The following is a 16,334-nucleotide window of genomic DNA, read 5'->3' on the forward strand; positions in this document are numbered from 1 at the left end:
GAATAGGAACGGGCGAAGCATTGATCTTTGGGGAACTCGAGGTAATGGTGCAGGAGTGGGAGTAGAAGCCATTACTGGAGATGCTTTGACTATGCTTGGATTGTTAAGAGTGAAACCAAGCAAGGACAATCCACTGAGATGGACAACGGAAGAGAAACATTGAAGGAGGATGGTGTGGTCAACCTTGTCAAAGGCTGCATGGAGAGAGGATGAGGAGGGATAATGCACCAGTCACAGAGGATGTCATTTACGGCTTTGAGCAGGGCTGCGGCAAGGGTTGACGCCTGATAAGGGCCAGGAAGGAGTTAGGTGGTCAGCAGTTCAGTGGGAAGAGGATACGTTGAAAGTACAGTTCTAAGCAACTTAAGGGAGTTTTTTTTCTCGGGGTCAATGCCAGAATCAGAAGATTGTGGGTTCAAGTCCCTGTTCAGACATTCAAGCACAAAATCCAGTACAGTACTGAGGGAGTGCTACACTGTCAGAGGTGCGTCTTCCATTGAGACATTAAACCGAGGCCCCGTTTACCCACAGGTGGATATAAAAGATCCCATGGCACTATTTCGAAGAGCAGGGGTAATTTCCCCAGTGTCCTGGCCAATATTTATACCTCAATCAACATCACAAACAGATGGTCTGGTCATTATCACATTGTTGTTTGTGGGACGTTGCTGACTGCCACGTTTCCTACGTTACAACAGGGACTACACTTCATTGGCTATCCTGAAGTCGTAATAGGCGCTATGTAAATGCAAATCTGTTTTTTCCTCACACTGCAGGTAGTGAAAGCAACTTGGGATACCACAGATTAAACATATCAGAAATAGGAGGAGTAGGCCATATGGCCCCTCAAGCCTTCTCCGCCATTTAATATGATCATGGCTGATCCGATCATGGCTGATCCGATCATGGACTCAGGTCCACTTCCCTGCCCACTCCCCATAACCCCTTAATCCCTTATCGGTTAAGAAACGGTCTATCCCTGTCTTAAATTTATTCAATGTCCCAGCTTCCACAGCTCTCTGAGGCAGCGAATTCCATAGAATTACAACCCTCAGAAGAAATTCCTCCTCATCTCAGTTTTAAATGGGCGGCCCCTTATTCTAAGATTATACTCCCTAGTTCTGGTCTCCTCCCATCAGTGGAAATATCCTCTCTGCATCCACCTTGTCAAGCGCCCTAATAATCTTATACGTTTCGATAAGATCAACTCTCATTCTTCTGAATCCCAAAGAGTAGAGGCCCAACCTTTCCTCATAAGTCAACCCCCTCATCTCAGGAATCAACCTTGTGAACCTTCTCTGTATCCTTTTGTAAATATGGAAACCAAAACTGTACACAGTATTCCAGGTGTGGCCTCACCCATACCCTGTATAACTGTAGCAAGACTACACAAAGAATGCCCCAGCAGTGCCCTGAGTGACAGAGCATCGCTGATCTCTATCCATGTAGAAGCTTGATCTTCAGGTCAATTGCACACCCAAGTTAGCCTCCCGTTAATACAGCAGCAAATCAGACACTGCCAACAAAACATCACATTGCTGCAGAAAGCATTTACGTCATCACAACATTGTTTTATTATGTGACTCTGTACAATACAAACAAAAATACAGAGATGGGTAAACATGTATACAGCTAAATGTGACCATTTCTTTCTCTCTCCCTCCCTCCCCCCACCCGCCCGCGCCCACCCCCCCCTCCCTCCCCAAACCCCTCGGAGGCCACGAATCCCATTGAGTAAGGAGATACAAGCTTGACTGTACTTAGCTGGAGAAAGGTGCATTAATGGCTCCAGAGCTTAAATGTAATGCAGTACTTTAGTCAGTTACAATAAAATGCAAGAGAAAGCATGTTGTTGAACCCCCATTATTTCCTAACATACAAAAGCTATGCTTTTTTTTTTTATTTTTCAGCATTTTGCTGGGCAATATATGATGAAATATCTAAATTAATTGTTACAATAAATGAAGCAATTACAAAAAAGGTAAATGTTTTAGAGAACGTTAATTATTGAATGAAAACAGCAAAAATCTAAGACAACACATTATGCAAGTGGCCGAGTTTCCTCACAAGCCTATTAGTTTAAATATTTCTGTACGTTTTGGGGACAGGAGAACACTGAAAGATGGAAGAGAAACCGGTGTTGCCCCAGAACTGAAATTGTTAGACAAGACTCTGCTAGAGCTGCATTGCAATGAGGTTTGTGTGTTATTTTAAAAGCAGAGCGAAGCTGCAACAAATTATAGCATCGTTTCTTAAACATCTTTCAAAGTTCCCACGTCTATGAAAGAACAGACAATATTCTGTAAACAATCAACCACCAGAACATGATTGCATGACAGTAACACATTTATCTGCATAAAAAGGGAGGCATCAGTTTTAAAAAAAATTCAAATGTTGTGTCTCCACATACATTACACCCCAGATAACTCGAGACTTGTCTAGCTTCCTATACCGGAGACTACAAATAGAAATTAATGTACAAACATAGTATTAGGTTGGCAATTTCACATGCTAATACATTAACATTAGAGAGATAATAGGTGCAAAGTTGAATCCTTTCAAAAAAAGAAAAAAAATTATGTCCAGGGCTGACAAATTGGCAAGAAATACATAATTTGGTGGTCTTCAAATGTTTTAAAATATCTTCCCTTTCTTCTTGTTCTTCTCCAAGGTCCTTTGAAACAAAACAATATAAATGTCAACACTGCTCGTCAGATAAGCTGTCTGTAAAATATAACTAAAGAGAATTTTTTTAAAAATGCGCACACGTCTTGAGCCTTTCTGATGACATAGTTGGTGCATGCCAAAGAGCAAAGCTTGATCCCTGACTAATGCAGAAGTAGCTGGTCTCAGCTGGAATAATTTACAGGCACGATGGTGGGGGTGGATGGGGTCAAGTATTGTCATTTGCTAACCAGTGATTGGTGCCAGAAAGCAGGTGCATTCTGGGGGTCAGGCTCTGCTCGGAATCCCTTCATGTGGGAGTCAGCCATTGCCCAGTGGGTAGCACACTTGCCTCAGTTCAAGCCCCACTCCAGGGACTTCAGCATAAAAATCTAGGCTGACACTCCAGTGCAGTACTGAGGGTGTATTGTACTCTCGGATGGGCCGTCTTTTGGATGAAATGTTAAACTGAGGCCCAGTCTCCTCTTTCAGGTGGACACAAACTATTCCATGGCACTATTTTGAAGAGCAGGGGAGTTCTTCCCGAAGTCCTGGCCGAACTTAAACTTCGCAGTCAACATATAAATCATAATAAATCCACTCAAGATTTGCTTCCCTTTGAAGGGTATGTGATTTGATGTACACCCACTGAGTGATTTTACTGAAACTAGTCGATGGGGTATGTGTTGTACAAGGAAATAAAGCCAGCATCCCCTTGTCAAAGAAAATGGCTGTTATCTGAGGATCTGTAAATGAAAATTCAGAACAGTGAGCCAGAATCTGAGAGAGTTTACCTAACTCAGTCTTCTATTTTCCAGAAAAAAAAACCTGTCCTTTCTCCTGAAGCATTGCCAATTTATGATTAGGCCATAGTGTATGACAGCTGGAGCACTGTGTGTAGTTTTGGACACCCCATTATATAGACAATATTAAAGCCAGGAGAGCGTAAAGCGCAGGTTCACCAGCATTACATGGGGGAGAGAACTACACAGTTAGTTATCAGGAGAGATTTCAGAGACTGAGGCTATTTCCACTGCAACTAATGCTAAGATTTGGTTTAGCAAGAGTTTTTTAAATTAATGATGATGGGTTTGATAGTGAACAGGGAAAGACAATTTTCTCTGCTCTGGAAGTCAGTGATGTGGAATCATGAATCTAAAATCATCACAGAGGAGTGGGGTAAGAAAACATTTCTTTACACAGGGTTGTTGGAGCTTTGCCTCCTGGAGTGGTTGAAGTAGATGACAATACAGGGCTATGGGGAAAGTGGGGCAGTTGGATTAGTTATGGATTTTTGTGGCACAGCCAACAGACACGATGGGCTGAATGATCTTCAGTGCTGTAAATTTCTATGGTTCCAACCACTGATACCATTATTTAAACTTAGAAATGATCGGCCAAACGTGCATGGGGGGGATGGGTGTACTTTGGCTGAGTGAGTAAAAAAAGGGAGGGGGGGGTTGGCGGGCATATTCACGCCAAGCATACCTGGTAGAATCTAGTTTCTGTTGTTCCAGAATGCGCTGCTGAGCCTCCCAATTCTGCTTCTCATCTTCGAACTGGCGACGCTTTTCCTCAAGTTCTTTGTGCTGCGCCTCTAAATTCTTCTTCATTTGTTCATGGCGTCGCTGGAGCTATATAACACAAGGCCATAAAATCAAACAGGGCTCAAATAGGCCACTGAAATGGTGTCCTTCCCTTCCTCCCCCATCCTCAATACTTTACAATCCGATACTGTTTACAACAGTTTGCTATTGCACCTAAAATGCAACACTTATTCGACACACTGCTGATGTGACAGTGAAACCCAGATATTTCACTACAGGGCGCAGGGTGAAGGAGGAGGTGAAGATAAGCTGTCACCTTGACACCCACTCTCAATTAAAACACTGTTTGGAGGAATAAGCAGATTAATGAAGCTGGTTCTAAATCCGCAAACCCAAATTACTGGTATGCCATAATGATACAAACATTTAAAACAAATATCAGCACAAAGATACTATAACGAAAGCTGCTGTATCTCTAAATTCATCAATTTTTAAACTGTTCTACTGCACAACCCTCCCTATGTGTAGGTTTGAAGAAAAAGCATTTCCTGAAATACCTAAACCAACATGCCTTGCTACATCACTTGAGCAAACTGAACAAAATACAACGGTGATTACACTTCAAAAGTACTTCACTGGCTGTGAAAAAGTGGGATGTTCCGAGGACATAAACAGCACTATGTAAAGGCAACTTCTTTCTTTAGAGTCACAAGATCAGAAATAGGAACATGCAGCCCCTCGTGCCGGGATAGATACTGTTCTCTACAGCCGCGACCTGGAGTTCCGAAGGCTGTATTGCCTGCCCGATGCCAGGGTGAAGGATATCGCCTCTCGACTGGGAAACAATTTGGAGTGGGGGTGGGGGAGGATCTAGTTGTCCTGGTTCACATAGGAAACGACGACATAGGTAGAACCAAGAATGAGATTCTGCTGAGGGAGTTTGAGTCTAAATTAATAAGCAGAACCTCAAAGATAATACGCTCTGGATTACTACTTGAGCCAAACGGAAATTGGCATAGGGACAAGCAGATCAGAGAGCTAAATGCATGGCTCAAAGAGCAGTGTGGGAGGAAGGGGATTTGATTCTATTCCGTTGGGATGGGTTCCACTTAAACCAGGCTGGGACTAGTAATCTGGCAAATTGGATAACTGGGGCTGTAAGATAGGGCTCTAAATTAAAAAGGTGGGGGCAGGGGAGGGCAGAAGAAGGGGGGAAATTTAGTAATCAAAAGAGAAAAGTCAAGGCAATAGAGTAGTGTAGTTGGGTAAATGGGCAAAAATAAACAGTGTGTGACAGGAAGTGACAGAGAATAAAGGTAATCGTGCATCAGCAAATGAGGTGAAAGCAGGAAATGTTAAAAAGTGAAAACTAAAGGCTCTTTGCCTGAATGCATGAAACATTTGTAACAAGATAAACAAATTAGTGGCACAAAGAGATAAATGGGTATGATCAAATAGCCATTACAGGTGGCAGTTGCAAGGTGACTAATTGGGATATAATATTTCAGGGTACTTGCCATTTCGAAAAAACAGGCAGAATGGAAAGGGGGCGGGGGGGAAGGGGTGAAATCGTCCTGATAATAAAGGATGACAAGGACAGTAGTAAGAAACGATCTTGGCTTGGAAGGTCAGGAAGTAGAATCAGTATGGGTGGAAAGAAGAAATAACATGGGGCAGAAAACAGTGGTGGGAGTAGTTTATAGGCCCGTAACAGTAGCTATAACACTGGACAGAGTATTCGTCAAGAAATAATTGGAGCTTGTAACAAAGGTAATGCAATAAGCGTGGGGCACTTTAATCTTCATGTAGAACCACCAGAGAACATGCTATTTTAGATATTCTTTTGTGTCTTGCGACAAGGTTAATTAGTAATCTCATTGTATCAGGACTATCGCCGCCCCCTTTCCATTCTGCCTGTCTTTTCGAAATGTCAAGTATCCTGAAATATTATATCCCAATTGGTCACCTTGCAACCACCACCTGTAATTTCTATTCGATCATACCCATTTATCTCTGCCACTAATTCGTCGATCTTGTTACAAATGTTTCATGCATTCGCGTTAAGAGCCTTTACTTTTAACTTAACATTCTAGGAAAGAGTGATCATAATGTGATGAATTTCACACTGAGTTTGAGTGTGACATTTCTCAAGTCCAAAACTGGGGTCTTGAACCTAATTGCGTAGTTATGAGGGGTGAGTTAGCTAAGGTAGATTGGGAAATTAGTTTAAAAGGTGTGATGGTCGATAAGCAATGGCAAACATTTAAAGAAATATTCCAAAATTCTCAACAAATATACATTCCATTGAGAAATAAGCATACCAAAATAGTGGGGAACCAAGAGGCTAATGAGAGTGAGGAACTTAAAGCAATTAATATCAGTATAGAAAAAGTACTCGAGAAACTAATGAGACTAAAAGCCAACAAATCCCCTTGATCTGATAGCCAACATCCTCCGGTTCTAAAACAGGTGGCTGCTGGAATAGTGGATGCATTGGTTGTCCAAAATTCCCTAGATTCTGAAACAGTCCCAGCAGATTGGAAGGTAGCAAATGTAACCCTGCTATTCAAGAAAGGAGGGAGAGAAAACAAGGACCGACAGGCCGTTAGCCAGACAATAGTCAGGAGAATGCTGGAATCCATTATTAAGGGAGTGGTAATAGGGCACTTAGAAAATCACAATATGATTAGACAGAGTCAACATAATTTTATGAAAGGGAAATAGTGATCAACAAATCTGTTACAGTTTTGAGGATGTAACTTGCAGGGTAGATCAAGGGGAACCAGTGGATGTAGTATATTTGGATTTCTAAAAGGCATCCGATAAGCTATCACATTAAAAAGTTGCTACGCAAGATAAGGGCTCATGGGGTTGGGAGTAATGCATTGGGCATGGATAGAGGATTAGTTAAACGACAAAAAACAGTAGGGATCGACGGGTCCTTTTCAGTTTTACAGGCTATTAGTGGGGTGCCGCAGGGATCAGTGCTTGGGCCTCAGCTATTTAGAATTTATATTGATGACTGAGATGAAGAAACCAAGTTTGCTGATGATACAAAGCTAGATGGAAAACTAAGTTGTGAGGAGGACACAGAGCCTGCTAAAGGATACATACAGGTTAGGTGAGTGGGCAATAAAGAGACAGATGGGAGTATTAATGTGGGGAAATGTGAGGTTATTCACTGGTAGGAAGGACCGAAAAACAGAATATTTTTTAAAATGGTGAGAAACTACTAAATGTTGGTGTTGAGAGATTTAGGTGTGCTCGTACAGGGAACACAAAGTTAGCATGCAGGTCCAGCAAGCAATTAGGAAGGCAAATGGCATGTTGGCCTTAATTGCAGGGGGGTTGGAGTACAAGAGTAAGGCAGTCCTGCTACAATTGTACAGGGCTTTGGCAAGACCACACCTGGAATATTGTGCACAGTTTTGGTCTCCTTATCAAAAGGAAGGATATATTTGCCTAAGAGACGGTGCAACGAAGATTCACTAGAATGATTCCTGGGACGAGAGGGTTATCCTACAAGGATAGATTGGGGGTCCACTCTCGAGTTTAAAAGAATGAAATGCGATGTCATTGAAACACAAGATTCTGAGGGGGATTGACAGGGTAGATGCTGAGAGGTTGTTTCCCCTGGCTGGAGAGTTTAGAACTAGGGGGCATAGTCTCAGGATAACGGGGTCAGCCTTTTCTGACTGAGATGAGGAGAAATTTCTTCACTCGGAGGGTTGCATATCTCTGGAATTCTCTCCCCTGAAGCTGTTGATACTCAGTCGTTGAGTATATTCAAAGCTGAGATAGATTTTAGGACTCTCGGTAAATCAAGGGATATGGGCTAGTGTGGGAAAGTGGAGTTGAAGTCGAAGATCAGCCATGATCTGATTGAATGGCGGAGCAGGCTCTAGGGGCCGTATGGCCTACTTCTGCTCCCAATTCTTAGGTTCTTATCTTCAATAAGGTCATGCCCCATCTTCTACATTGACTCCACTTTCCCCACACTACCCCATATTCCTTGATTCCCCTAGAGTCCAAAAATATACATCTCAGCCAATACCAGTATGTTCCTAAAAATGCAATGGTTGCAGGCAATGCCCATGTGAGGTACAATGCACAGTTGAGAGAGTTATATGCTTCAATTTTGGTTTAAAGATTTTTTAAACTCAAAGCAAAATCTTTACACAATCTTTGAGGTCACTAGCATGGTGGAAGCTCTGCTTCAGTTGTACAGACCCCATCCAAGTACTGCACAGGGAAGGTTATGTTGGCCTTGAACGAGGTATAGCACAGATTCACCAGAATGATACTGAAGCTTCAAAGGCAAAATTACGAGGGCAGGTTACGTAAACTTGGCTTGCATTCCCTTGAGTTTAGAAGGTTGTGGGGGATCTAATTGAGGTCATTAAAATGATAAAGGGATTCGATAGGGTAGATAGAAAAACGATTTCTTCTGATGGGGGAATCTTGACCATCTCACTCAGTTGCATCAAACCGCTATAAAAAGACTGCACAGACTGTAGTGGTTCAAGGCAGTGGCCCACCATCACTTTCGCAACTCGGGATAGACAATAAATGCTGGCCTTGCCAACAATATGCACATCCCGAGAATGAACTTTAAAAAAATATGCTGACAACTCAGTAGCTTGTCTTGAACACTCCAGCAGGGTGATGGGACCTGTTAAAAAAACTTAAAAGACCTCAACATTACTTGCATTTTGGGAAGTGATCAGACATCGGCAGATCAGTATAAACAATACCTATTCTGAAATCCATAGACGCAGATATTACAAACTGCAAAACTGTTTGCAAATTGCAACCGAATGTGTATTCTTGTGGTAATACCTCTGCTTCGGAATCTTTCAGTTTCTGAATCTTCTCTTTGACTTTCATTTCGAAGACTTGTTCCATTTCCATCTCCATCTTCTTCATCTTTGCCACATGCTCTCTCCTTTCTTCCTCCATTTGGGCCAAAGGACTTCTATGGTCAGTAAAGAGGATTAACGAGTTAGTTTCACAATACACAAAATACATGCACACCAAATGAAGATTTAGGATAGATATGATTTAGAGTTTTCGAAGAAGCAAATCAGGAAAATGTTCCAGGTGTGCCAGGCCATCATAAGCATGTCATCTTATCAAATGACTGCCACACTGTCCCACCTTTAACCCAAAACCTATGGAAATTGATTAGGAAAGGCTTCTTCATGCCACTGGAGAAATCACTATCCTCACTCCTTCTAAATCAGCATGAAAAGCTAAAGGGAACAGTGGAAAAATAACACTTTACCCCTTGTGAACAACAAATTACATGTGCGCATCAGTACTCAAAGAACGACTTCCTTAGTTTAGTTTTTAAAAGTAGTTTATTTTCCCTAAAGGGCTCCTTGTAAATTATGCGCCATCCATAACTCTAGCTGTTACAAACTTTCTGGAGACACTGCAAGGGTATGTAGTGCAGTTCTGGTAGTCTCCGAGAAATATATGCATGTGACTTCACTGGTTAAACTATCCACCCATGGGATGTGGAATGGGAAAAAAAACCTCAGAAAACTGGGGCAAGCAGGAGCAGGACAAGACCTAATAGATCCTTACTTCAATGGGAAATCTTTTATATGAAGAAATTAATTTGAATATCTACCGTATGCTACAGCAAAAGTACTCGACTAATATACATTTTGTTAAGGTGGTGTGGGAAAAGAGAAGGAAAGGAAATCTTGTAGAACAATGAGCTTTCAGTGGGACAGACACCCAAAGGAAACATATCCAAGCTTGCTCATTTAATCACACTCAAATGAAGAAACACTTGATTTTTAAAAACACTAATCGAAAGGTTTACACTCAGACAAGTGTTTTCAAAACTAATCATAGAACAAAATCACATCATTCCCGTCAAAGCCAAATAATCGATACCTAGGGAAAACAAAGAAGAAAAAGGGAATGCAAAACCAGCCAGCAGAATCATGAAGAAAAAGTCCCAGTCATCCTGACGAAAACCCTTTAGTATCAAGATCAGTGTATTAAAGATGACAGCAGTCAACAAAAGAAATTGTTCTGGTTAGTTTTATTGTAGACCAATGCTGGGGACAACACCACACTTCCTTTGACTAAAATCACGTAGATCTGGTTCTCCTAGATGCTCATCAGAAGGATGCAATCATAAGCTGAGTCACTTTAATTTCAAATGCAACGATTGCAGCACCATTTTCACCCTACTGCCTCCATTGAACAAAAGGGAAGTGGAAGAAAAAACGTTCAGAGTATGGTACTGCTGTACAGCAAGAAACAAGACTACTGGTTTGGCCACCACTCCTAAAGGGACGTGTAGAACTGTGGAAATGAGGAGGAAAGCAAAAAGCAGTTCAAGGACTTATACATACAAGCATCTATGCATGGAAACCTTTTCATCCTTCCTTCTATCTACCCATATAAAATACACGTTTAACTAGCAGAGGAAGTTTGTTCTGCAGATTGTTCCAAAAATAACATCGCTAAATTTAAAAAGTCAAACTGTACAACTTGATGTCTACAGTAAATTTCTGACTTTAGCTTGAAGGAAAATATTCAAATTTACACTTTTTCATCTTAGACATTAAGTCCAAATATTTCAATCATTCATTTTTTCCTACCAATTAGATATCTTTTTGGCAACAGGAAATATTTTTAGAACAAGCAGTTTTCGTATTTGGACCACCTTACGGATATAATGCCAAAGAAATCCCACCCGATGCCAGAAAGTTAAAACTTGTGTCCGATGGAACTGAAATTCAAGTTGTTGCTAAAAAGGGTTGGAAAGTTCTTACAAATAATTTAAACAACCACTTACATGCCTTCAACTGTGTCAAATCTAAAAAGAAAAACAGATACACAGACACTTAGGATGAGGAAAAAACAGCCATACATTAAATTACATGGAGAGGTTATAAAGATGAAATAAACATTTAAAATCTGACATTAGGCAATTTCATTCAAATACTCAACTTTGAAGAATACAGCTCATTTCTGCAAACATTCTCAGATTTTCCCCTGTGATATGCAACGTATCCAACTGCAAGTTAGACTATCCTGTCCCGCAGTGGTTATAATTCAAAGTGTGTGGTAATACGAATTCAATTAGTTACAGAATTCCAAATATAAAACTCCCGGTGGGTCTCTACTTTAAACTGTGGGCGACTGTTCCATAAAATTTAACCTATTACATGACAAATAATTTGCCATAAAATAATGCTTTGCTGTGTGATGACTGAATGGATCATAAGATGTAGTTGATCAGTTGAATAAGAAGCCAGATAGGCCACAAAGAAATTCTAATCTCCGCATTTCATTACACTGACCCATAAAGAAGCACAACTTGTTTCCAATTGGAGCGCTACTTTTCATAGTTGCCTGTTTTAAGACAGGACAGGTGAAGTTTAATTGCAGCTTATTATCTTGCACATCACAGACATTCTGACAAGGTTGGTGCTGGGCAATTTTATTCACGATTACTTTTCATACCAAATTACTTGACTAAAATGTATTAATTAATTATCTGTTGGAAAGACTTATTTCAGCTTTAAAAAAGACAGTATTTCTTCTGATAAGTGCACTCAATTTAAAGTTTAAATTCTTTGAAAGTTTAAAACCACACAGTAGCTTCCAAATTTTGAACGCAATTAAAACCAGAGTACTTGGATTATTCTATATTCTGTTACCATTTTATAGTTTTTTTTAAATAAAGGTCATGTAACTTCAGAAATACTGTCTTCAAACTCCATGTTTTTTAAAATGTATTTCCTTTACACCCCTCATGAAAGAAAATGGTTACGAATATGTTTAAGAATATGGGCGAGTCATTAAAAAAATTCACCAAATTTCTTAAACGATAGCCCAAGAACATAATCACAAAATGTATATCATCTTAAAACCATAACCCATCAGTTGGATGATTGAATTTGAAATTCCTGCAAGTTTAAAAACCAAAGTCAAATGACAACAGGCAGCAGCACAATGGCAATGAACATTTGGCTCACTATCACCATTCCCCACAGTGAGTTCCCAGTTTCAGTTGTGTCAGTGCGATGAGCTGAAGTGTGAAAGCACAGCAAGTCTACAACCGAGGGGGAGGAGACAGCAAAGGGAGCATCAATGCGGGCTGATCTTGAACATCGGCTGATGAACGGCTTCTTGGCAGTGATCTTGGAGTAAGTTGCCTGTCCAACCATTTGGTCACGGCCAAGTGCATGGCATGAGGGAGGCCATGGGAAGAAATGGTTAAATACTTCAGTGGCTTGGGATAGCAATATAGATGTTACGATGCTCTCTTCACTACTAAACAGCTATTAGTGAGTCCCACAACTGTACATCTGTTAACAGTGCCTTGTGTTCCATTTTTAAAAAGATATTCCACATCTTGGCTAAATGCAGACGAGCAATGCAAGAATTGAGAGTCCCTCCTTACATAGAAGTTAGGCAAAACCAACATACATAAGGAATTTTAGACTTGTTCCTCATTTATAAAACATTTTAAAGCACCTACAATCATAATTACTACTGAGCAGAATATTCTTCTCCATCAGTGCAGAGAACAGCCAAACTTTTGGAAAAGCCATGAAAGTGGATTAGAAATGTTCTTGTAGAAGCATTCTAAGCACGGCAGACTGCATAAGGTTTCCAGATGTTTGCTAACTGAAGACACTATTTTGTACACCATGAATGCATAGAAAGAATTTCTGAGGTTTGTAGAACATTTTCATCCGGTTAACAGTTTTGACTGCCACTTTGTGCAAAGAAGTTAAAGGGTTAAGTAAATGCCCCAACATCAAGCGAGGATAAACAAAGTTTCTTACTTGGTCAACTGTCCTTTGTTTTTATTGTTATCAACACCATTGTATGTGACTGCAGCCAGCTTTCTGCTCCTGTAGTTCTCATAGTGAACATTGTTGGTCACATCCTTCAGGTCCTGCATGTGAGTTCTAGGTAAAGCAGGAAACCAGCAGATTACACAATCTGGCAGACAACTCTCTCAGCACAGAATACCATCGCAAACCAAGGTCCATGTGCATAATAGCCATTGCTAATATTTAGCCAAGATGGTCAAATGTTTCATTTTACAACCTTTAATATAGGGCATAATAACACAATGTACAGTAGGATTCTACTTCAATGTGCATCATCTTTATTCGGAGTAGTTTACTTAATGAATAACATTTCATTTTAAAATCCATTTTAGGAATATATTTCAGGACAGCTGGCAAGTTGAGTCAAATTCAAAGCAATTGTGCTGGGACAATCACTGAAAACTGTTGTGAAACTGCCTGAACTTCTGACACTCCAACAATTCCAAGAGATCCCCCCCCGTCTGTGCTACATATAACCATAATGTTCGACATATTAAAAGGGCATGACTCCATCTTCGCAATGAGCAAGACCTCTGTCTCCAAGTGTGTTTGAATAAAAACTGTATCCCACAAAATGTGCATTCAGTAAAAACAAACGACAGCTTGCTCCAACAGTTTGTTTGCATCATTCTAATAGCCCACACAATTAATTAGGTTTCAACTGAGATGGGTCTACATCAGGTGTAGGATGATAACTGTAACTAACCTCCAGAGGCTGGCAAGGAACTCAGGCTTTTTGCAGCAACTCAAGACAGTCAAGTCTTTTGTATATGGAGATGGGTTGAACGCTTTTAAGCTCTAACTGGCCGACAGCCACCCTACAATCAAATCTTTAGGCTACACATGCCAGCAAGTAGATTCTGTACTGAGTCGCAACATTCAGCCTGCAAACTGTTCATTCTATTCTTTCTTTTAACACTGAAGCAGAATACAAATAACGCTTTAACCATTAAAGTCTTAAAACTTATGAAATAAAGGAAACAAGAACATAGTACACAGAGGCTTGATTACAGCCAAACTATTATTCCTTTCTACAAGAGCCAGTTTTACAACAGAAGAGAGTTTGTTCTACATCCCTATTTATACTGCATTGCCAAAGTAAATTACAGCAATGTCCAAACTTATCCTCAGAGCTATTCACTGGATGACATCCACCCGACAATCACGGGTCTTGCTAGGTTTCTGTAAGCCATGCCTCAAGACTCGAGCAAAGTTGTTAATTTAACTTTCCAAACGTACACGCAACAAAAAAAAAAAGGCTTTCATTTTCTGTTTCCAGCTTTCTCTTGTTCCTTTCTTGTACAGAACAATTTAAATTGCAGAAACTCATACTTCAAAAAGGGACCAGAGTAAAATCTCTTCAACAATCTATTTACAATAAACACCGAATGTCCCATACCATTCCACTTCAATTCGGAAATGCTTGTACAAATCGATATTTTCAAAACTTAACAACCTCATAGTCCTTCTGTTTCTACACTTCTAAGAAGCTGACATTAACATTCAGAAATGTTAATATTTAAAACAATTAGTCCTATGTATGTGGTCGTGGCCACTATGCAATCACATTCTTCTGCATTTACTGACTGTGAAAACGCCAATTAAAATGTTTAAGACCAAATTCAATTTGTGTATGAAAAATGTTGTATTCCCAAGTCAGAAGGCCTTAGCTAGTTAAAAGAATAAATTAAAATGATGTAGTGAGCGTCCACCCTTCAAGAATCTGGAAAATAGGTTGAATTTGGGAGACAGCATTTCTCAGCAACAACTTCAAAGCAGATTCATCAGTTCTTTTAATGATTCTTCAAGTCTGATCATTTGTCGTAGCTTGGATAATGGCGTGTAATACCCCACCCATGGATCAATACATTGCAGCTGGTTAGAGTCGAATCAATTTATATTAAATTGGAGGAGTAAATCTTGTTTTAAAACTGGATGGCTAAATTGTGACACAAAATTTCACGCACTCTTTTCCAGCCCCTCCACCCCACAAAACAAATAGCACTCAAAACTACTGAAAACAATCTGGCTCACTGGGTATACTGGATTCAACTGTAACTCATTCGAAATACTGAACTTTGCAATCCACTCCCGCAGTATAAAAGATTAGTTAATGATGCATGTGATTTTTCACAACATACATATCACACTAGAACACAGGATATAGGGATAAAAAATGTTTGCAGAAGTAAATCATTCATGACTGTTGAGTATTTTATTTGACAGTGACATGGGAATTTAGTTTTACAGTTTCCGATGAACATTATAAAAATCCATATCTAATAAATATTGGAAACTGAGTAGGACTTCACTTTGCAACCATTTTCACATACTAAGCCGCATGATTGTGGGGTTTGCAGACAGGAAAATTATAGTTGAGAAAAATTACTTGGTAGAAAATTAATTTCTCCTCCAAATCATTTACTTTTGTAAGCATATACCGTCAGTCAGCAGATGTGAAAGAATAACTATTTGGAATGCCCCTCCCACACACACATTGCCCAGAACACTCGGGAACAGTACCGATTAAGGTCGTTCTGTTGTTTTAATGTAGCATGGCGTTCCTATAGTCGATCACTTTCATAAATCCTAGCAGGTCTTTTCTTTTGTTGCTGCTAACAGCAGAAACCTTTTACAATTAACTTTGAATAAAAGTGTTACCAATATGGAGTTTATATTGTGTGAAATATCAAGAGGTGTTTTTTTTTTGGGGGGGGGGGGGGGCAGGGAAGAAGAGAGGGTTGGAGATAGAAAACACCTTTGTTCTACAAATGACTTCAAATATAGACCAACAGCGATCTGTAATGTTAAATTCTAGTTGTTACTGAAGTATCTTATGTATTGACATACGTGACATACTTGACAGCTTTTGAAAGTCTGAAACAAAAAATTAATTATTGGTGAGAGAACGTAAATGGATACAGCTGACCAGAGTGATCACACTTGAAGCTGCCAACAAACACCTCCTAACTTTGTCTTAACAGATAGCCCAGCCTCTCTCCCCACACCTCCACCAAAAAAACTCTCAACTCAAACAGACAACTGAAAAACCGGTCATGAATAAAGGTCTAAGGAAAAGGCCACTGACAGAAGCAATTTATGAAGTTAAAATTCTTTATATTATATTCGATGACAGGATTATTGCTGTTTTCAGATCACAATCTGCAATTCCATTTGTTTTTTTACACAACTTTGAACATCCCCACTCTCGCCATCATGGCTCAGTATCAGCTAATTCACGACAGGAATT

At 40.0% G+C, this 16,334-nt stretch overlaps 1 protein-coding gene across 2 annotated transcripts in view; it reads right to left on the reverse strand.

Annotated features, from left to right (window-relative positions):
- Positions 1–1,550: 1,550 nt before the first annotated feature.
- Positions 1,551–16,334, reverse strand: part of LOC139272946 (septin-7) — a 158,230-nt gene continuing 143,446 nt past the window's right edge. The window contains exons 9-13 of one of the 2 annotated variants that reach the window (XM_070889107.1): positions 13,034–13,159; positions 11,032–11,052; positions 9,051–9,186; positions 4,153–4,298; positions 1,551–2,674 (exon numbers count right to left, since the gene is read on the reverse strand). In XM_070889107.1, the coding sequence (XP_070745208.1) occupies positions 2,635–2,674; positions 4,153–4,298; positions 9,051–9,186; positions 11,032–11,052; positions 13,034–13,159 (469 nt within the window). In that variant the 3' untranslated portion in view covers positions 1,551–2,634. The remainder of the gene's footprint in view (positions 2,675–4,152; positions 4,299–9,050; positions 9,187–11,031; positions 11,053–13,033; positions 13,160–16,334) is intronic. The other variant, XM_070889116.1, reaches the window with a different exon arrangement.

This window comes from Pristiophorus japonicus, chromosome 1 (genome assembly GCF_044704955.1).
Source record: "Pristiophorus japonicus isolate sPriJap1 chromosome 1, sPriJap1.hap1, whole genome shotgun sequence".
NCBI lineage: Eukaryota > Metazoa > Chordata > Chondrichthyes > Pristiophoridae > Pristiophorus > Pristiophorus japonicus.